At 38.5% G+C, this 23,954-nt stretch overlaps 1 protein-coding gene across 1 annotated transcript; it reads left to right on the top strand.

The window, feature by feature from the left end:
• Positions 1-13,116: 13,116 nt before the first annotated feature.
• LOC126235910 (NADH dehydrogenase [ubiquinone] 1 alpha subcomplex subunit 2) lies at positions 13,117-22,027 on the top strand. Its single transcript, XM_049944863.1, has 3 exons — positions 13,117-13,266; positions 13,347-13,453; positions 21,854-22,027. The coding sequence occupies exons 1-3, from the start codon at positions 13,178-13,180 to the stop codon at positions 21,937-21,939; spliced, it is 282 nt and encodes a 93-aa protein (XP_049800820.1). The 5' UTR covers positions 13,117-13,177; the 3' UTR covers positions 21,940-22,027.
• The last annotated feature ends 1,927 nt before the right edge of the window (positions 22,028-23,954 follow it).

The raw sequence follows: 23,954 nt of genomic DNA, 5'->3' as shown, positions 1-23,954 counted from the left end.
GAGACTCACTGCTGTTCCCACTTTCACATGATCTATATCAGATTGTGAAATAAAATGTTACAAAAAGTTTCTCAGTGTATCCTGAGCTGTTTTCACATTACATGCTGTATAAACCTCAGTAATATTTACAAGGAACTAAAACCCCAACAACTCAAAAACCCAAATACCCCATATTCACTACATCAGTAAAAACACAAGTGCCCTACTATAGATTTACACCACACAAAACATCACAATTACTACAGAATAAAACCAAAACAAAAATTACTTACCAACAGAAGCTTCCAGCAATACAACCAAGGTTGGCCAGTGCACGCGCATGCACCCGTCCCCCACAAACACACGCACCAAACTAATCAGACCTAACAAAAACGCCGAGCACATAAACAAACTAAAAAACTTAATAACTCCAGAATGAGATTTTCACTCTGCAGCAGAGTGTGCACTAATATGAAACTTCCTGGCTGATTAAAACTGTGTGCCGAACCAAGACTCAAACTCGGGGCCCTTGCCTTTCACGGGCAAGTGCTCTACCAACTGAGCTACCCAAGCACGACTCACGCCCCGTCCTCACAGCTTTAATTCTGCCAGTACCTTGTCTCCTAACTTCCAAACTTTACAGAACTTCTCTTGTGAACCCGCAGAACTAGCACTCCTGATATAAAGGATATTGTGGAGACATGGCTTAGCCACAGCAGGTTCGCAGGAGAGCTTCTGTAAAGTTTGGAAGGTAAGAGACAAGGTACTGGCAGAATTAAAGCTGTGGGGATGGGGCATGAGTCTTGCATGGGTAGCTCAGTTGGCAGAGCACTTGCCCGCGGAAGGCACAGGTCCTGAGTTCGAGTCTCGGTATGGCACACAGTTTTAATCTGCCAAGAAGTTTCAACTTAATAACTCACTGAAAACACTTCCACAACCCATGTTACAGCATATACTAACTAAACTCAAAACCACGTTAGCACGATGACAACTAAAACTCAAATGAACCCAACACCACACATTAAACTCAATGCGTGCACATTCACCACCAGAGGGCACCATCAAATACAACAACATGACATCTACAAACACAACCAACTCAAAAACACTGCACCTAAGTGACGTCACACACCACAGCACTGTTACATCACAGGTCAAAGCAGACGGGTGGAATCAGATGCTTCTGTTGACCCCATAAAAGGATGCAAATGACTGCTGTACTGTGTTCATCCTAAGAATAAACCTGATGTAAACATTACACTATGTATTCTTCCATGTTTCCTAGAATCTCATGGAATTTGTTTCACGTGGAGCAGACGCCAAGATGTCTCAAGCACAAGTATGATAACAGGGATACATTTTATGTCGTGCATTACATGCGCATCAACTGAACAACAATACAGAACAGCATCTTTACCGGCCCACTTAACTTAAATAGCAGTGGCCAGCAAGCTAGTCCAAGTAACCTGCTGTGATGTGAGCAGCTGCAGTTAAGATGTAAAAAGAGATGAGCAGAGAAACAATATAGCTTTGAAGGTCATTTATTTTTTAAACAGTGTGAAGTAATATTCAGTATAATTCCACCAATCCCACACATTTCTTAGGGGACCAGAATGGAAGAATAATCTGCTTTCGCCCTTGGCTAACAAAGTATTGTAATAAAAAACATGAATAATGAAAATTCATAACTTGAACACAGGATAATTTTTTGCACGCGCTATGTGTGACTCATAAATGTACTGCAGGAATTTCATCATATAGTTAAATACTGAAGGCATTGAATGTATTACTTAAGTCAGTCATCTGGTAGTTCTGAACTCTTCTCACATCCAAATCTGAGAAATACCTTTCAGTACTGGAACTGTCATCTGCCACATTGATAACAAGTCAATCAGCAACAGAATCCACGAAGCTATCCATGCAACACATTTTCTCTTATTCTTTCATGACATGCCTTTCTGCATCCCATCAATGCTAGGCAGTGACATGTGACAAAGCTTTGTGCATTAGTTCCACTACATCTGGCAGCTTAAATGTCCTGCTATTTCTCGCAAGTCCCTTAACCTGGGGCCAGAGGAGTTCCGTTGGGTTCATATTGCAGGACTAAGGTGGCAGCTGTAAAAATGCAGCTTTGTATGGTGTGCTTGATGCTGTGAAGATGATTGTTTTCCAGTTTTGATGACACTTATCATTCTCGTTCATGTCAGACCGCATCTATGATATAAAACAATGGTGATAGTCTAAATAAAGTGTATCTGATTTTTCATTTTTGCCCTAAAAATTTAATTTGTCATGTTTTCTTAATTTGAACAATCTTGGATAATCAAGAATTTATATTTGCAATGGAAACTGGAATTTTGCATTCAATGTGTAATTAGAAACAAAAATAATTGCATTTTTCATAAAAAATATGATTAGATATGTATTATCATATATTTGATGAATTTTATATTTAAAAGATGTAGGTATTCCAAACTGAATGGAAAAAAAAGAAATCCAAATCAAAAGTTGAACCAAGGACCCGTGGACTCTCCCAGATTGTCATTATACTAAACTACAATTCAGATTAAATTTACTAAAATGCCAAAAAATTCAGTAAATAAAATCCTCAGTAAACATCATCACTGATTTTTTCCATAAACTTGTAAAATATATTGAGAACAGTCTGCTTCCCACCACTTTTTAATAGTGTTCAATGTGTGTGTTTCACTACAGAGCAAAGAAGCAGCATTAGCCATTTTCACCCTATGTATGAACAGCATGACAATCAGAGTGCAACAGTACAGAGATCGAGACTTTACATGATTTTTGAAATAAAAACTAAATCACTGAGGTATGATTAAGAAAAATGTTGATGGCTGTTAATTCATTAAAATATTTTAAAGTTCATTTACCATAACATAGTAACAAAATATCTCATACATAAGTAGAACTTATTTCCACAAGCATAACAACACCAATGTACATGTGCTGCAGCAGCTGACAAATCACTGCATTTGTGTTTACTTCTATCAGGTCCTTATGGTGAGCAATGTATAGGTTGTGGCTTCTACCATGTTGTCATTATAAAGTTACAACAATACCTCAAATCTCATTTCATTGTTACATAACTGTTTTTAGTAATGTTACAATTAAAATTATATGATTTTACTGACTTTTTTTCTGTGTTAAGTTACATAATTATGTACACAATTTCTTCTGCTGGTAATCTGATACATTGTACAAATGAAACACGTGAAATTAACTTACGTTATTTCATACAGTAAAGTTCTCAACTAATTTTCAAATTGTAGATGATTTACGATATACAATGAAATACTAATTAATTGGAAGTGTTTTTAGAAGTTATCATTTACTGGATATGCAATTTTTACTGTAGAAACATATTGGGGGTTTGATAACGGAAATGTTCACATGTTAGCAATTATGCAAGTACTTTTACAATCAATTAGTTGCACAAAGACCTAGACTGCGAGGTAGAAACTATTTAGACAGGATATATACTTTAAATCAGTTAGAACACTAATAAACTTATAAATAAATAAAGTTAACTAGCGCTTACAGCGAGGAATTGCTATTTGTGTCTTGAGTACTTCACATTGCAGTGGATATGATAATAGACATAGGGATCATATACAACTGCTGTTGTGGAAGTGAAGGATTTTATTCATGTCACCCCATATTCTGCCTTGTCACAGCATTGCATGAAACTTAAATGAACCAATTTCTGTGAATATGCTCTTCATGAGGATAATATTTCTTGGTTACAGGTGTACAGGGCCTACTTAGTTTCCCTTACATTTATTTTTACTTTCATATTTCTAGCAGTTCTTTCACTACTTGTAAAAGCTTCTTTCATTGCTATTGGCATTCTTGCAAATATATTAATATTTGTATAGCAAATGCCAGCAATTGAACTAATTTATACAAGACAGCCTTTCCTTGCATTGATACCCAGATACATTATAACCTTTTCCAAGGCCATATTAAGCAAAAGGGAGGATAATAAATATCCCTGCCATCTTCATTTTTTGTGGTCGTAGCACTTGACAACATATTCTATATCTTAAATTGACCCTGGGTGTTTTCCATAATACCTTTCACTAAGACAATCAATTTACTAGAAATCTAACTCTTCCATTACCATACACCATCTGTTTTAAAAGTTCTGAACTGATTTTATTCCTGGTGAATAAGTGACATAAGTGCAGTGGCTACAATGGTAGCTTGAATTAACAGCTGTAAACAACATATGTGCTTTCGATCAATCAGTTGTGAGCAGTGTTAAGTAGTGGACATGTAAATGTTGTGTGTCATTGTTGTGTCACAAATCACAGTGGAGCAATGAATTGTATTTCTTTAAATCAGATGTTCAAGATATTCTCCAGAATATTTTGCAGAATTGAAAAGTGTGCACAACATGACTCGTGAACACAAAGAATGATGCATGGATGCCTACTGTGGTTTGATTGAAATGAAAAACATGGAAAATTATTTTCTGGAAAAAATCATCACAGGTTACAAGACTTGGTGTTATCAAAACAACCTACCACAAAATGACAAAGTGCAGAATGGGTCTCTGATGGTTAATCAAAACCAAAGATGGTGCAAATGCGATGTACAAGTTGAAGAACACCCAAAAGAAGGACTTTTTTGACAGTTTCACATGGTTGGATGAATGTTCTGTGCATTATAGTCAAGCCAAGAATGTTGATGTAGAAAACTTGAAGCAATAAAACCACTATCTTAACTTTTCTCTATTTTTTTAATTAAGTACTAATGAGGTACACAACTCCATTCTGTCAATACTGGCATAGGCTGATTTGAGGTCTGTCAAGAGATGATGTGTATCAACTGCAAATTCTTTCCAACATAAGGTGCATGGCTATTACAGAAAATGTTGGAAAATGTTTTATATGTGTTAGGTAATAGGCAAATTCCCATATAGTTAGAGCACACTTTGATATCACCTTCTTGCGTGTTTGGCATATGTTACTTATGCTCCATTGATTAGGGATACTTTCATCTATTTAAATCTTAATTACAGGTTTGTGGAAATATTTGACATTCCTTTCCTGCATATTTAACCAGTTCTGCTTGTATTAGAGCCATTCCTGGAACCTTATTATGCTCTGCCCTCTGGATGACTGCCTCCATTGTCTCTGCAGCTGATGCTGGATTCATTCTTTCTAAGTTCCTTGTGATTGCAGAGGGTAAGGTTCCTTGGTTTTCAGCTAAACTCCATTTAGCAGCCCATCAAAGTGTTGTGCCCATCTCCCACATATTGCTTCATCACTAGTCAAAACGAGCCAAATGTATTCTACATAAATTTGTCCTAGGCTGGAATAACTTTCATCTTTAACTTCAAACAAAAAGTCTTAAGGTGTAGATGGAAAGCCAGTTCGGTTTTACAGTATTGTATTGGCCTGTTGCTTAGCTACCATTTCCTGACCAGTGCAAAGTCCAAAGTGACTGCAAAAAGGTACAGGTGACTCCTGTATATTTTGGTGTACTTTGACATGGGCCCTAGTACCTCCACTCCTATCTGGTACATCGTCCATTCAAGAAATCAGCAAGAAGACAATGGTACATCTGTTAATACACTCAAGCAGTGTATCTCCTCAGCTGACAAATTCTAGTGATTTATCATCATTATGCCGACTCCCGTGCGTCATCAGATGCACTCTGTATGTAGAACATATTGCTCCCGCAACATAACAACAACACATCCACTGCCCTCACCATAATGTGTGAGCAGCTCACAGTCTTAACGTACAACTATCATGATCATCAGTGTGGCAATGCACGCATGACCCCAGTCCTGCTGACCGGTCATGCCTACCCGACGTCTGACCGTGCCCATTCCCCACTCCACCCAGCATGTGTGTTGTCACTGATCCTGGACATGCAATAAAACATGCATGACAGTACACCATGTTTCTCCCTGTCACCTGGCTCCCCCGCCACTGGCACCTTCGGGCATGCCTCTCCGGCTGGACAGCACACTGTTGCATCTCTTCTGCATGACTCACCAGAATGCAGCTCAATCACTGTCCACTGCCAATCTTCACATGACGTCACTGACTCCACTAACTACTTCCACCTGGTTCCACATTCAGTTCCAGCAACGCCAGTGCGACCACTGTCAATTGAACTACCCACCTCCAACTGTCACCGGCAATTCAGCGCCTCTTCCCGCACAACAATGTCAGACCCTACAGCTGCATTTGTGCCTACATCAACTTCAACCACAACTCAGAAACAATCGGTACTCAGCGTTCCTGCGTCCACATGATCTCCAGCCCATCAGAGACAGTCTCCAGACAGGTAACACCCATCGATATTCACACTGGCTAGTAAATTAGTGACTCACATCAATTTCACTGCCCTGTCAACGTACACCAACACTTTGATTGGCTCAGAGTCCCTTTGGTACGCGTGGCCTCCACATACCGACATCCTCGCCACTGACACCTCCCCCTCCTCCCACACTCTTTGGCTGCACTATTGGTGTCCCATGTGGACACACTGGAAGTGAGCCATAGATACACTGGGTGTTCAGCATTCATATGATGCTCACCGTGACTTCAAGAAATGATACAGTTGTGTCTGATGAAAGTGCCAACCACAACACTACTGGTCAGCTTCATCTGCATCTCATCATCTACTACAAATCATCCAGCCGTGACTGTTTCCAACCTCAACCATGACACGGTGGGTGAGAAAAGATTCACATCTGTGAGAAATGGTAGAGCCAAGGGCCCTCCTGGGCCAGCCATGATGCAGCTGATCAGGCAAACCTGCCACACACAATGTCTGATGCCAACTGACTGCCATGTCACCTCACTGACGTAGCACCGCTCCATCATTTCCTTCCTTATGCTCTACACTGCTGGGGGTGGGCGGGGGAGGGGGTGGGGCATCTGTGGCGTTTACTGATCACAACAACATTACTGACCAGCAAGAGTGATTTTGTGGACTTTCTCTGACTGTCTAGTTAGCACAGTGCTCTGGTCATGTATGGAAATCTCGTGTACATTGTCTTCAGTAAAGTGATATTACTCTGTGTACAGATCATGTATTCGATATTGTACATCTGTCCATATCCTGAGACCCCAAAGATTCTTGAAAACAACCAATCTCGTATTCATTTGCTTGAAAGACAGGAGGATTGAAGAATGAATCACATTGATATTGAATACTATTTTGTCAGAGACTGTGTGAGCATGGGAATTGTTGATATATGTCATGTATAAATACGAAGGAATGACTGGCTGACTTGTTGACCAATTCATCAGCCTGCAAACAATTTGAAAAGTTGTGGGATCATTTTTAAATGTTGTTGGGCTGTGAGTTGTTTGAACTGAGGAGAAGTACTGATGGTTGCAATTCAGATCTCTCAACAGAATTATTTTTTTCAATAAGTTTTTTCTCCTTTTTGATGGTGACTGTGCTATTATCTTTTATTCTGTTGTTGGTTGGTTGGTTGCCATGTATTACAATTTTATGTACTAATTCAGAAATAAATAAAAGTTATCTGCAGTTCATCAAATAATTTGTTATTACTGCAAGTTAACTAATGATTCGTGTGCCTGAGCAATGTCCACAGCTGCTTGTACAGTCCTTATGCTTGCGCACAGTTATACTACACATACCTGAGTAAGTATATTTGCTTGTCAAACATGCAGTTTCGTGTGTAGATGCTTTAGATATAAAATGGCAGCAGAACAATTTTTTTGCCCTGATAACTGTGCTGTTTGCTACTATCCAAGTGAAACAATATGCTGCTGAGTACGGAAAATAGTGAGTCATACTACAAAATACTACTACTGCTGACTCTACGGCCCCTTTCACATGGGAGGCCATGCATCAGGATGTACTGAGCTGCATTTATCCGCCACCGGTTGGTGCACAGAGCTGAAGTCCTGCTCACTACAGTCTATTTTCAGCTCTCAGAGCCGAACTCCTGCCCACTGCAGCTGTCACGTGGTACATAAAAAGAACTGTTGCCTGTTGGCATGTTATTTCTAGAACCAGTCAATAACAAATTGTTTCCTGCAGAGGAAGTAGTAGTTGTTGCTGCTGCAGTTGTTATAAAGAAACACAAAGAACAGAAAAGAAAGCATTGGTGCCACCCGATAACTAGTTCTCGATTAAGCTTAGTAGTTTTTTAAAATTGCCTTCCTGGGACACGTCGAGCAGATCCTGAGAAAATTTTCAATTTTTGTCATATGTCATTAACTTCATTTGATGAACTGTGTACAGTACTGAAAACGTTCTTTCGGTTGGTGGACACCAATATGAGGAATCGTATAACAGTGGAAGAGAGTGTGGCTGTGACTCTCATGAGGGTGCAAAACAAGCTTCTTTGTACTAAAAAAATGAAACATTTTATTAAAATTTTAACAAGTCCTTTGTCATAGATACAAATATGTCAACCAACATAATAGAATCTAATGTCGTGGAAGTTTATGAGAATTGTATGGCAAATGAAGTATTGTATGCATTAACAAGTAAGAAGTTTTTCTGAAAGGCTCAGAATTGACTAATTATCATATTGGTTTTCGATTTCTGGAGAGGGCTGAGAGGAACTTTGTGTGTAAGTGCTATTTATGATGACTGAGAATGGATAGGGGGGAGATGGGTGACTTATTTCAAAGGTATTTGAGGAAAACAGCTGGCATGGATGAAAAGCAAGAAGGGGAACATTACATTGTTGCGCCATGTGCGCTGCTAAGTTTGCACAAACTGGCTGATGCATAGTCATAAAAGTCTGTAGCTTATATTTAGAAAACACCTGCATTAATTCACATTTTGCCTGAGGCTTGCTGTGTTCTGGAGTAGCTACCAAATCTTTTATCAAAGATAGTATCAAAGTATCTAAAAACACAGATGATGTGACTTACCGAATGAAAGTGCTGGCAGGTCGATAGACACACAAACAAACACAAACATACACACGAAATTCAAGCTTTCGCAACAAACTGTTGCGTCATCAGGAAAGAGGGAAGGAGAGGGAAAGACGAAAGGATGTGGGTTTTAAGGGAGAGGGTAAGGAGTCATTCCAATCCCGGGAGCGGAAAGACTTACCTTAGGGTAAAAACCCACATCCTTTCGTCTTTCTCTCTCCTTCCCTCTTTCCTGATGAGGCAACAGTTTGTTGCGAAAGCTTGAATTTCGTGTGTATGTTTGTGTTTGTTTGTGTGTCTATCGACCTGCCAGCACTTTCGTTCGGTAAGTCACATCATCTGTGTTTTTAGATATATTTTTCCCACGTGGAATGTTTCCCTCTATTATATTCATAGTATCAAAGTATATACTCATCAGACGATGTTGTCCTATTCTCTTCTCTACCATCAATGCTTCAGTGTAAAACATTACACAACTTAAATGATAATTAATTGAAACCCTCAGCTGCCGACAGGTGTTGTTGATATACCTTGATGAGGACAGCTGAAAATGTGTGCCCCGACCGGGACTCGAACCCGGGATCTCCTGCTTACATGGCAGACGCTCTGTCCATCTGAGCCACCAAGGACAGATGGACAGGGCGACTGCAGGGACATATCCCTTGCACGCTTCCCGTGAGACCCACATTCCCAACTGTTCACAATCTACATACTTAATTTACCTAATAGATATTTTCCCATCCACTCATTACTCGCGCACACTAAGGTGACGATTCCCGTAAGAGTTCGGGCAACCTCTGCGCATACGCACAGACGAAGGTCAATGGCTGGTTAGCCTTTAACTATATATATATGAAGATAGTAACTGTTCTCGAAACAACAGATATCATTGATGACCGTGCAGCTTCTCGAGAATAAATGATAATTAATTGAAACCCTTAGCTGCCGACATATGTTGATCTACCTCACAGCTGGAAATGTGTCCCCCGACTGGGACTCAAACCCGGGATCTTCTGCTTACATGGCAGACGCTCTATCCATCTAAGCCGCCGAGGACAGATGAATAGCGTTACTGCAGCTAAATGGGTGTGGTGCTCAGATAAAACAGTAGAAAATACCGCATTAAAATCGGAAGCAGGACTGCTATCTCTCCTGTACTGCACCAAATCTAAAATCACTCTGGGTCTCTTCAGTAACCAGGGCAGCAGATGGTTAAAACCCCGGATTTGGGGTTGGACTGGTGCCACACCAAGTTACTCCAGCACAAGCTGCATGCAGATCCCAAATGGTATTGTGGCTCATGGACGGTTGGAAAAAGCCACTCCAGATGTGGATGACAACAGTATGGAGTGCGGGTGAAGTTGGAGCTGTGAGGAAGTTACATGCTTGGCTCACCATGAGGAGCTGGTGCCAGACGGCAAGTGGCAGTTCCCCTGCCTCATCACAGAGGCTGGGTATGGGACTGGTCCAATAAGCACCTGTGGCCAGCCAAATCCCCTCATAGTGGATAGTGTCAATGATCCACTATAAGAGGGCCTGACTGATCCATATACCATGCACCCGTAGTCTAGCCGCGAATGCACAAATGTGCAAAAGCCCGATGAAACTGAGGGTGATGCCCCCCCCCCCCCCTCAAGACCTGTGGCTAAGGCACTTGAGGATGTTCAGTGCCTTCAGGGTTCTAGCTTTCAAGTCTCACAGGTGTGGCAACCATGATAATCTGGAGTCAAAAATGAGGCCCAGAAACCACACTGTGTCGCTAAAATATAGGGTGGTGTCCCCCATCTTCAAGACAGGCAAATTAAAAAGAAAACGAGAGTGATTAAAATGAACACACACACTTATCAGCAGAAAACTGAAAACCCATCTTTGCAGACTGCTCATCTAACCGGCACACTGTAAGTTGCAACTGATGGCTCACCGTTGCAGCACTGGAGGAGGAAAAGCAAACAGGAAAATCGTTCACAAATAAGGAGCACTGTACTGGACTCCTTACCATAGATATGATACTGTTGATGGCTATGACAAAGGGGGCAACACTTAAAACACTGCCCTGAGGGACACCATTCTCCCGCTCAAATTGATTAGACAGCATGTCACCAACTTGGGTCCTAAAAAACCGCTGAGACACGAAAGACCAAATGAAAATGGGGAGGTGGCCATGAAAGACCCATTGCTGCAGTTGTGTGACAATACAGTGTCTCCAAGTAGCCTCGTATGCCTTACTTATACAGATGAAAATGCCAATATAGTGATGCTTATGAAGGAAAGCCTGCTGAATAGCCGCCTCTTAGGAGGCTCAGGTTGTGGACAGTGGACCGAAATCATCAGATCCACACTGAGAATGGCTAAGGAGTTGCCTGGTCTCTAACAATCAGACCAGACAGTGGTTAACCATTCACTCCATGGTCTTTCCTACACAGCTCGTTAAGACGATATTCCAATAACTACTGGGACACGTGCAGTCCTTTCCTGGTTTGAGGTGAGGGTTCAGAATTGCCTCCCTCCACGAGTTGGGGAAGTTGTCTGTCTGCCATATTAGATTAAAACATTCGAGGAGTATTTCCTTGGATGCCACTGGCAAATGTTGAAGCACGCAGTACCGGATGCGGTCGTGACCAGGCGCAGAGTGATAAGTCTCAGTCAGTGCCGATTCGAGCTTCCACATCGAGAAAAGGGAATTGTAGGCCTCAGAACTGTTGGATCTGAAGTCCAACTTTGCCCTCTCTACAATCGCACGGTAGTGACAAACACTGGAGCCTGGCATGCATTGGCAGTAATTTGTGCAAAATGGTAGGCCAGCGTCTGAGCAATGTCTCTGGGTGTTGTTTGGAGGCACCCCTGTTCCAGCACTGCTATCGGTAAACGGCTGTGTGTACTGGAAATCCTCCGGATGGCTTCCCATGCTTTCGTGGAACAAGTGGAACGCCTGATGGAATCAAACTGCCGTCTGTCTAGAGCAAGTCGCCTCACTGGAATATTGTGGAATAAGTGGCGAATTTTTCACCGACCATTGAGTGTCTCCCTCAAGTTTGTAGAAGACATGAAGTGTTGCATTGTGCTTCATTATTATGTTCGCACCAGATATGGAATAAAATTTGAACATAGTTTGCACTGTAATGGTTTTAAAGATACAGTATATGGCTTAGTTACTAACTGTAGATCGATTGTAATTAAAAGTACTCGCAGTAATTTTGCAGACTACTTCATCACCAGGAGGGGAACGGCAGTGTTCTCTAATGCAAGCGTAATGTAAACGTTGAGGAAGATAACTGTGATGTATTGTCACTTAGCATAAAATGAACTGCAATACAATGTATCAGATTCGTATGTTCGTACAGAAAATACCTATTAACAGATTTTAAAAAAATAATTTACACGTACTTACCAAAAAAAAAATTTATTCTTTTTACATTGTCGATGAATTTTTTGAAGATCAAAGTACTGCTTTGTAACATGTAGTTTCTACTTTTACCCATTTCATGTAAACTAAAGTACATTGAGGAATGTATGCTCTTGACTTTGTCTGTTGCTGTAACGAGCTGAATGACAATAAAATTTCTTTAATATTAATATTTTCTTCTCCTGTGGCGGAAAGGTGTTAAAATCGGCGTTATACATTAAACAGATCTCATTCCAAGCTTCGGCCTTTTTTACTTTGTTCGAATAATCAGGCGTTAAACAGTTCCCCAGAACTGGCCTACGCTGCGCAAGGAAACACTTTATGTCGGACACACTCACGCAGACATTTACTAGTGATCTACACTGGCCAATGGGCACAAACAGTAGTGCCGTTGAGTCAACAATGTGTACTGAAAATACGCGCGGACGGCGACAAGTGGCACACTGTATCCCGTGTGAAAGCTCCCATAGGGCTCCATGTAAATCGAGTTGTAGGCGAGTCACTTGACAAGCTACACTGTGGCTCAGTAAGCCAAAGTCGAAGCTGAGAGTCTATCGTGTAAAAGGACCCATAATGTAACGTGAAACGCTTCAACTGTCTGCAGCTGGGTGCACGACCTCCCGTGTGAAAAGGGCCAAAAGGCAGCCAAGGTACTAATAACAATTTTATGTTATTTTGTTTATTCGTGATTCGATTGTTTACATAGCTCGTTAGTTTACCTATTTTCGTTCCGTACACAACGTAATTTCTGTTGTAACTACCGTTTACTCGATAGTCATGTCTGAGTCTAGTCTTCGATACGAAGTTCATTGGATATAATAATAACTCTGGTAGTAGGATACTAGAGAGTACAGACGCCGATGTGTGTGTTCTGCTAGAACTGATCATGGCAAGCAGAGCAATAAAATTTGGCTCACATTTAAAAGAGCTAAGAGTTCACTTGTGCCAAACTTCAAATGCAAGCAAGGGCGTTAGGTAGATAACATTTCAGCTCCTTATTTTTTCGTCTACTATGGTAACCGGAGAAGTAATAGTTGTATGTTAAATTTTTCCAGGGATTTTGTCGAAAATTATTACGTTGGACTAAAGAACAGTAATCCAAAATTCCCAATCCTCATAAGGGAATGTAGCGGTGTTCAACCTAGATTGTATGCGAGATATGGTGAGAAATATACATTTGTATTTCCTTTATGTGGTACCTGCTCAGTGAATCTGATTTTGTAGTATGGGTTACATGGTCATAAAAGTTTTGTCAGCAGCCTGACAGATTACATGTTTTTGCAAACGTGAAGTTATGTAAGATATTTTATGAAGTACATACGCTGGACTATGCCAAAAGAGGAAGGCAGTCTCAAGTTTGTCAAGTTATTCCCTGCTATACAAAACTCTGTGTATGTGGACTTTAATTATTAAAGAATAGTTCATTTTATTCAGTGCTTACACCTTAATGAAGGTTTTACAGAAAATAAGCCTGTCAAAGAAATTGTTATTCATATCATCATTACAAAAAATATAAATTATCATCCTGTGAAAGACACACTGTCACTAAACAACCTTGAAATGAAAGATGCTATGCTTTAAGGATGAATAATGACCTCATGATAAACGTGATCTCCCTTAGGGCTCCACTGAATTACATGACAATGCCACCATCTTTTGCACTGCTGACAAATATAGTGGTACCCTCTGGCGGTTTAGGATGTGGCTGAAGACAACATTTTTAAAGTGTGTTCTTAAGGACTTGCAAAGATAGAATAAAAGAGATCAATTTGGAAAACTTGATCATAGATAAGTTTTCTAAAAGCAATCTCATTTTTAAATTATTGTTTATCTTGCTGTAATTAACATTTTCCATTGCAGAATTCTCCAAACCCTGGCTATATCTTCAATTTACAGTTCAGTTGTAGTTTCTGCAAGACCATATTTAGTTTTCATGTGCCATGAAATACTAATAAATCTTAGGCCTAATGACATTTTATCATCAGTTTCATATTTTGTGCTTTTTTGTATTTTAGTTGTATAAATATTTTGTATATAGAAAAAATTACAGTTTTTGGTGTAACTTACACTTTCGCTTAATTGCTTGAGGCAAGTTTGAGACACTTACTTTTGAAAAGGACACAGCTGATTTCCTTCCTGATCTCTCCTCTGTCTGAACCTGTGCCCCATCTCCAGCAACCTTGTTGTGGATTGGGAAGTAAATCCTAATATTACTTTCTCAGAAATCTCTGTTTAATAATTATGTTCAATTGTGTCCATTTTCTGCCAGTGTTTACGTGGACCTGAGTGGTAAGTCTCACAGTTATTCTTGCCAATATTTGTTGCAGTAGTTAGGCTATGTACTTTTTTTTAATAGGAAAACTGCTGGAGTATTTCGTTCATTGTTAATTCATGATGGAGTGTTAGCTTTTGGTATGAACCCAAGATATTGACTGTCTTTTCTGTTGTTTGAATCGGTCAAAAAATCAGCATTTAAATATCAGCAGATACCCACTAGTTTTCTATCACATTTGATATTCCTTATCATCCTTTTAAAAAGAACAATGACTTTTTTTTCTAGCCTCCACCTGGAAGTCTGTAAGGTCTCTAACAACTGTACACAGTTGAAAATCTTTGACTGTAGCCAATTTTTTGTATGTTTCTAGTCCTATACATTCTAAGTAATCTTTCACAACTATTGCTTCTTCATGATATGTTCTTTATGCTCGAACAATTTCTTATTGACCAGAGAAAAGAAGAAACCTTCAGGGCAAACAGTGATGAACAGTTTACTGGTCTAACAATTATATCTCAAAATATTTAATAAACAAGTAACAAAATCAAGTAGCTTGAAATATAAATCCTTTCCTCATATGTATCAGTATTACATATCACAGAGCATTGGTACAAGGAAACACAAATAATGAGTGAACCTTTAACCTCTTGTGAAAGAGCATGTTGCTGTTGAACATCTCTGAAAGATGGAGGATCATGTATACAGGGTGTTACAAAAAGGTACGGCCAAACTTTCAGGAAACATTCCTCACACACAAAGAAAGAAAATATGTTATGTGGACACGTGTCCGGAAACGCTTACTTTTCATTTTAGAGCTCATTTTATAACTTCTCTTCAAATCACATTAATCATGGAATGGGAACACACAGCAACAGAACGTACCAGAGTGACTTCAAACACTTTGTTACAGGAAATGTTAAAAAGGTCCTCCGTTAGAGAGGATACATGCATCCACCCTCCGTCGCATGGAATCCCTGAAGCGCTGATGCAGCCCTAGAGAATGGCGTATTGTATCACAGCCGTCCACAATATGAGCATGAAGAGTCTCTACATTTGGTACCGGGGTTGCGTAGACAAGAGCTTTCAAATGCCCCCATAAATGAAAGTCAAGAGGGTTGAGGTCAGGAGAGTGTGGAGGCCATGGAATTGGTCCGCCTCTACCAATCCATCGGTCACCGAATCTGTTGTTGAGAAGTGTACGAACACTTCGACTGAAATGTGCAGGAGCTCCATCGTGCATGAACCACATGTTGTGTTGTACTTGTAAAGGCACATGTTCTAGCAGCACAGGTAGAGTATCCTATATGAAATCATGATAACGTGCTCCATTGAGCATAGGTGGAAGAACATGGGGCCCAATCAAGACATCACCAACAATACCTGCCCAAACGTTCACAGAAAATCTGTGTTGATGTCGTGATTGCATGCGGATTCTCGTCAGCCCACACATGTTGATTGTGAAAATTTACAATTTGATCATGTTGTACAGTACATACTGACGAAACTAAAATGAGCTCTAACATGGAAATTAAGTGTTTCCGGACACATGTCCACATAACATCTTTTCTTTATTTGTGTGAGAGGAATGTTTCCTGAAAGTTTGGCCGTACCTTTTTGTAACACCCTGTATAAGGTACAAAGGTTCAGTCAGCCTGACATTGGCTTATGTGGTGAAGGGAACAGAATTAATCAGACAGAAAATGAAATTAACCTTACTGTGTGTGTGTACAGATCACAAAGTGACAATTTGGATGTTGTCTTGAGTAAATGAACTCAAGCTCTGGATATGGTGTGTAACCTTAAGGATAATATTATGTGAGGACACAAATTTTGACACAAGTTGCAACAATGAAATTAATAATACTTTCATCAACATACTGCAGAGCTTTGGTACTGCATCATTGGCCAATATTGCTACAAGAATAACCAAAAGAACAGCATCAACAATAGGTCATTGATGTTGAGCCAAGTATGACTGCAAAAAATCTGGGGCTTTTGACAAGTTATTGATCTTAATATAGTTACAGAAAAATCTCTCGGGAAACAAGTTAATGAGAGTTTATTTCGAAGTCAGAAATGTATAATTTTGCAAAAGCAGCTGCACTGCCAGATATGGGAGGAATGTATGCTGAAGGCAATGTAATGGCTAAGTACTGTAAATTTTCATCAGTGTTTGTATTATAAAAATACAAAAAATATGAAGGAAGATCTTGCTAGCAAAAGAGAATGCCATGAAAGACTGTGCCATATGCAATTCAGACAGTAAAAGCAAAGCAATTGAGGTAGTTGTAAGAAAGGAAATGGGGAAGAAATCAGAAAGTAAGTTCCAGAATAGTGTTAATTTGTAATCCAAGTAAAGTGACAAAATTTCATACACATTTTTCACCATCAATGCAACAAACCTAGAGCAAAACTTTCTAGAATTGTACATATTATATCCCAGAAGCTACATAACAAACTCTATATGTTGTTACCCACTACGGAGTAGGAATTCAGAAATGTAATATGCAGGTTAAAAAAAAAAATATCCTCGGCTTCAATGAAGTTCCAATGTGTGTGCTGAAGGAATGCTTAGATAGCACAGAGGGGCACCTAACACACCATAAGCAAATCAGTCAGTTGACATACCTCTCTTGAGAACTATAAAGCAAGTCTGAGTTTGCCAGTGCACACAATCGTGGTTTTGAAAACGTTGAAAACTGTAGACCAGTACCACTATTGTCTTCATTTTTCAAAGATAATCGAAACAGTCATGAAAGGTAGGCTTGTGGGCTGCCTTAATAAATACAATTTGCTAACGAAATCACAATTTGGATTACAACAATGCAGTAGTGCAGAAGCTGCAATAGCAGAGTGTACTAATATCATGATGGAGCCCATGGATAGAGTTGGTGATTATGTAACAGGATTTGTTCAGATGTATCCAATCCATTCAACACAGTTCGTCACAAAAACTTCTCCACCGGGAGTAGTATTAGTACTAGTTGTAGTAGTAAGAGTAAAAAGTATGTGGTTCCAGTTGTATCTCACAAAGATAGTACATAGATAGAAATTTGACAGACCAGTAGAAATCTCAGCCGTATAAAGAAACATGTCATACGCCGAACATATTAACAAGAGAGTTCCACAGGGTTGTATATTGGGCCAAGCTTATAGTCTATATTAATTACTTCCCAGAAAAAATCACAGTGGAAGACAAAATTCTGTTTGCCAACAGCAGCAGCATTATAATCACAAGACACCAGAGCTACTGCCGTGCAAAATTGATCACAAGCTAAAAGATATAAATGTATGATCAGAGGATAATAAAGTAGTGGCGGCTTGTGCAAAATTTTACCAGTGTGCTACAATGATGTGGGCTCCAGCCTTTTGACTTACAAGGGTAGTAATCATATCTAACTGAATGTATTTAAATTTTGTAGTTAATATTTTAACATTGATGTTAAGTCCCATAGTGCTCAGAGCTCAGTTTAACATTGTGAGGAATAAAATAGACTGGAAAAAAACTGTTGGTAACAGGAGGAATTGAACCTGGTTTCCACGAATTGCCAGTCTGCGTTAATCGACTCAGCTGTGGTGCGGTTATGACTATGCCTTCTCAAAAATCTTCCTCCACACATAAGGCTTCAGAGAGTGTTTTACTTTTTCCTGGGGTCCATAGTTTCTGTCAGTAGAATCGATGGTCTTTTGGAAGTTGGCAAACGTCTTTTGAATTTATTTATCTGTGGCAAATGATTGACTTTACATTAAATATTTGTTCAGAACATGATATGCCCTTCCTAATATTAATTTTATTCATGTAAATTACTGTCCAATGTTTTTTGTACTCAGTTTAGTGTAATCGAAAACATGTTATATAGGCAACTAGCTCAAAGAAGTTTCTCTGTGGTTGTTAATATCCTGTTTATTATGTAGTGGATGTATCGAGGCCACCTTCTTCTCTACTGGGAGATTTTCTGTGTTCCAGGTTTCCTCAGAGATTAATTTTAGCTCAGTTTTCAAAAGTTCTGCTGCAATAGTCTTCTTCACTATCTTTGTAAGGTTTTAATAACTTTCACAATTTGTTTGCTAGTTGTGGAGTAAATCTTCTAGATTTTCATGAATGTTTAAGTATTCAAGCTTATGGATTGGTTCTGGACAATTAAGAAGCTGACCAAAATATTTAGTAAGTATTTCAAAATTTTCAGCGTCATGTAAGCCATATTGGTGAGCATCATCCCACACCCCTCTGTTGTTAGATTTACTTTTGAAGTAGATCTACCTAACTCTTTGAATCACACTTTGTCCTTGAAAGATCTTCTGGAAAAGGGCTGGCTTTTACCTCCCTCTAGGCAGTAGCTTTTTGACTTACACAGGCAGTAATCATAACTAAATTGAATACATTAATTTTACATCTATCTAGGAGGTTTGAGAGACTGAAGGATGTGCAGTTGTAGGTACATGATTGTGAAGTAGCAGCCATTATGCTTACCAGTGTGATTTGCTACTGTGTAGATAAGCTTTATCGCTTCCTTGTGTTTACAAACCCAAAAATTTTTCACACACAAATGAAGAAAAGTACATTATTCCTCCTGCTTTCATCAGCTACTGATACATTTAGATTTATTAGTTTATACTTATGGAACATGGGTGTTTCACATTTTTCTTGATTTGAGTATGCTGTGTGTAAATTGCAGTTGCACATTAATATCACTTCATTTTTAGATGCTTGCTGTTTGGTATGTATAGCTCACAAAATAACTTGGCAGCTGAGACAACTTGTTTCCCAGTAGTTATTTGGCAGTTCCTTCAAATTAGTATCTACATCTACATAAATACTCTGCAAACCACTGTGAAGTGCATGGCAGACAGTCCATCCCATTCTACTGTTTATTAGGGCTTTTTCCTGTTCCATTCACATATGGAGTGTGGGAAGTATGATTGTTTAAATGCCTCCGTGCATGCTGTAATTAATCTAACCTTGTTCTCACGACCCCTGTGGGAGTTAACTGTAGGGGGCTGTAGCGAATTCCTAATGTCATGTTCTTGAAACTTTGTAAGTGATCTGTTTCAGGATTGTTTACACCTATCTTCAAGTGTCATGTAAGTTCATTTTCTTCAGTGCCTTTATGACACTGTGCCACAGGCCAAACGAACCTATGACCATTCTTGCTGGCTTTTCTCTGAACACGTACAAAATTTGGTGTTGGTTCCCAACTTTTGAGCAATATTCTAGGTTGGGTCATTTGAGAGACTTGTATGCATTTCCCTAGTATTCCGTCATTAAATTTAAGTTTGTCAGGTGCTTTGCCTATGACTGTCCTCCTGTTATCATTTCATGTCATTATGTAGTGCTACACCTGGGTATGTGTACTCATAGCATACTTTTTCACCACTATGCATTTTGTTTCTTACAGTATTTGATTATAGATGACTGCATAATTTGCAAAAAGTATAAGGTTACTATTAAAATTGTCTGTAAGTTCATTAATGTATGACATGAACAGCAAGGGCCCCATCATATTTTCATGGGGCAGACCCAGGGTTACTTCTGTCAATGGCTCTCAATCCAAGATCACTTGCTACATCCTCCCTACCAAAAAACCCTTAATTCACTCTAAAATTCTGTTTGATATCGCATTTGACTGCACTTCTGATATTAAGTGAATATGTGCTACTGAGTCATTTACTTTTGGAAATTGTATTATACTGTAACTAATTTGCATTGTACTTGCAAGTACTACACAGATTACCGGCAGAAAACCCGATTTTCCAAGATTACTGTGCCTCAGCCCGAAGACGCACTGCAGGTGCCTGAGTGCCTTGATCCAAGGCTTTCGGTCTATGATGGGAGAAAAGTGCCAGTTGGGTTTCACGTGATCAGTGTTTTCGGGATTTGTGCTTGTAGGTATTCCATTCTAGATACCTCATTATGTTTGAGCTCAGAATATGTTCTAAGTTTCTATAACAAATAGATTCAAGGATATCGGAAGGTAGTTTCTTGGATCACTTCTGCTACCCTTCGTGTAGAAGGGTGTGACCTATCCTTTCTTTCAACTTCTAGGCACAGTTTTTTGTTTGAAGAATGTACAGTAGATTATAGTTAAGAGGGGCTAACTCGGCTGCAGATTCAATATAAAATCTGAAGTCTGAGCCATGGAGCTTTGTTCAGTTTTAACTGCTTCTCGATGCCACAGATAATAATATTTATTTCGCTCATCTTTTCAGTGGCATGAGGATTAAATTGGGGTAATACTCTAAAGTTTTCCTGTGTAAAGGAACATTTGAAAATTGAGTTAAGCATTTCTGCTTTTGCTTTACTGCTCACAATTTCAGTGCCTGTCTTATCCATTAGTGAATGGAAACTAACTTTGATACCACTAACAGCCTTTATGTACTTCCATAATTACTTTGGGTTTTGTGAAAGATTTTTTGACACTATTCTGTTATGTTAGTCACTGAAGCCTTCACACATTGCTCTCTTGACAGAGAAAAGTATTCCCTTCGGCATCTCTATCTCTCTATCAATAGCCTTATGCTCTATTTTACATCTATTATGTGGTAGTCTCTGTTTCTTTAGTAATTGCTTTTCAGTGACTGTAGACTAGGGATGGTCACTCCCATCATGAAATGTTGTACTTGGTACATATAATATATCCACTGCTTGTTCACCCATTCTTTTAAACTAGTCATAATTCTTCTGTGTCCTCTTGTCCTGAGGTAAAAATTTCTCGTCCTTCTGTGAGAGATGACTACTGTTTCTTTGTCTAGGATACTGAGCATATACCTCTCTCTACCAGTTGTAGTTACCCTTGTACTTAGTAAGGCACCCATTTCTGTCTTGGTTGGAATACCAAACTATCTGTCCTAGATAGAAGGCATTTAGTGATGTTTTGCAAGATGTCTTGTCATGCCCACAGCTGACAAAGCTGTAAACATCCCATTTGATTGTTGTAGAATTAAAATCACATCCAATAATTACAGTATGTTTGAGGAGATTACACAAAATAGGTATTCTACATAAGTGATGTGACTCATGTTGGTGCTGACAGTCCAATAATTTATCAGAAATTAAGACATTCTGTTCATATATACACATATGTTGATTGTTACGTGTTAATCAATGATAATGTAGTAATATATATACCTGCTTACCCTTTCTCCTTATTACAAACTGTGTTTACTTTATTAATCATCTGTAATTAAATGCTAATAAGGTGCCATGCTGCATAATAAGTTTTTAGATGTTTAGATAACAATAAATAATTAAATGAAATTTTCTTAATCTGTGTCTTTCTTCCATTTCAGAATTTGGAAAAGAAAGCTGTGTTTCATTAACAAATCTTAAAGCAGAAGATATAATCAAACAAATTGAACAGCTAGCCCAGAAATAGACATCTAAGATGAAAAGATTTGTTGTAATATTTGTAGATGATTATTAATTTTTTTAAAGAATAGATATTAAAGTATAACCTGTACATATTTGTGAAAAATCTTTCATTCATTTGTATATACTAGAAGATTTTAATCACTGCCTCATTTCAGATTAAAAGTGTATTCCTGATATACTTATTCACAATGTGCGATGAAAATAACATACTTTTCTTGTGTGGGCAATAAGAATGTAAAATTGCTTGCAAGTCTCATTGCAAAGTTTCAGTTAATCCATAATAGAAATAAGTTATGTGGAGGACGTACAGATTAAAATAAGTGAACTGGACAACATAATATGTAGAAACTTGTAAAAATGAACACTCCCTACATTAAGAAAAGCTGCAGAGTTACTGTCTCTGAAGATGATAATGGGAATGTAGTAATCAAGCTGGATTTCATTGAGGCACCTCAAAGTATACTTCTTTTTGAGGCAAATATATTGCTGCAATTGCATTAAGGTACACCATGTAATTTTGAACTGGGTATGCATGCATAAAATAGACTCGTAGTAGAGTAGGCCAAAGGGAAATTTGTTGTGTAATTATATATGATTTAATTATCCTGTGGTAAGTTTTTGATAGGGCTATTGGCTATTGGAGAAGTCAGTGCACACAGACACAAATATGCATTTTATAGAACACACAGAGTATAAAAAATTACCTAGCTCTACAGCATAAGCATTGGTTCTGCTATTCATTTTTGTTAAAATTGTCTCTGCATACCTTTAGAAGTAGTTTTGAGCTACTAACACACAAAGTAAAGCAAACTGTTACTGTTTCTATTGAACTGATCTAAAGTCATCTTCTGGTTTACTGGCATCAGGCTTCCAGTTTCTGAAGAAACACTCGAATGCAAGCGGAGATTAATAGTAATTAGCAGCTGAAATATTTATAGAAATAAAGATAAATACCGGGTACTTTAATCCTCTATTATCTAATATTTATTACCATGTTTCCTAGTTGTCAAGTAAGTTTTTATGGTTTAGTAAACTGTATGAAGCCTTGTTAACCATTTTCATGTCCATTGCTGATATTTTGAATACCTCTATGTGGTAGTGGTAATCATGTTACTTTTAGGAACACAGCTGTTTCACATATGTATAAAATGTGTGCATTTTTATTGCAATCAATTCATACAGGTTGGGTCAGACATAAATTTCCAATATTGCAGTTCACTTTCCCATAATCTGAGTATTGTTGTGCAGCATTTTGTTGTTCATTGCTATAGACCAAAATAAAATTACCTAGGGCAATTGTTTATGAACCTTATTGTCCTCAGTTTGTTACACTGAAGTACTCCCTGTCTACCCCCATTGTTTGTTAGCAAGTAGATGAAAAATCAAGAGAGAGTCAATATTTATTGTACACTGCATGTGAAATGGGTTTACTGAATGAAGAGAGAGAGCTCGCTTTTACCAACTTAGGAATGTAACTCTCGATATTACTTGCACGTCACTTAAATTTATACTTTTTAATTAAATTGTTTGCAATAAGCAAAATAATTAATAAATCTACATGAGAAAGTCTAATATACTGCAATGCTGATTGATCCAGACAAGGAGAATCTACTTGAATGGGATTATATTGGATATTTTTTTTGAATTGTGTCATCTGCAGTCACCTTATGACGTAAACAGTGTTTTTTGTCTAATGACTGCACTGATAAAGTATTACATGTACACTGTTCACAAGTGTGTAACAAATGCTTATATTTCACATAATCTTAAGAGTAGGTTTCTTCCCTTGTTTACTGGTGTATTGTGGCACTTACAGAAGAGTGTGTATATTCTGGAAGTTGAAGGCTAAATCAGTATAATCACCATTTTGTCACATTCTTATACAGTAATTATTTTTCAAATTATGTAGAGTTTAGAGATTTTGGTATTTTATGCTAATATTTTACAATGATAAGTGGGCCAAGGAACAGATGGGTATATATGAAGATATTCTGAAGGGAAACAGAAGTCACTTCATAC

Source organism: Schistocerca nitens, chromosome 2 (assembly GCF_023898315.1).
Source record: "Schistocerca nitens isolate TAMUIC-IGC-003100 chromosome 2, iqSchNite1.1, whole genome shotgun sequence".
NCBI classification, from domain to species: Eukaryota; Metazoa; Arthropoda; class Insecta; order Orthoptera; family Acrididae; genus Schistocerca; species Schistocerca nitens.
This window is presented reverse-complemented; position numbering and strand designations above follow the sequence as displayed.

Excerpts from the sequence above, each read along its gene's own strand:
- LOC126235910 (XM_049944863.1), top strand. The coding sequence starts at position 13,178 with ATGGCAAGCAGAGCAATAAAATTTGGCTCACATTTAAAAGAGCTAAGA. Across the intron at positions 13,267-13,346 it reads AATGCAAGCAAGGGCGTTAG|GGATTTTGTCGAAAATTATT; the intron begins GTAGATAACATT and ends AAATTTTTCCAG. Across the intron at positions 13,454-21,853 it reads TAGATTGTATGCGAGATATG|AATTTGGAAAAGAAAGCTGT; the intron begins GTGAGAAATATA and ends CTTCCATTTCAG.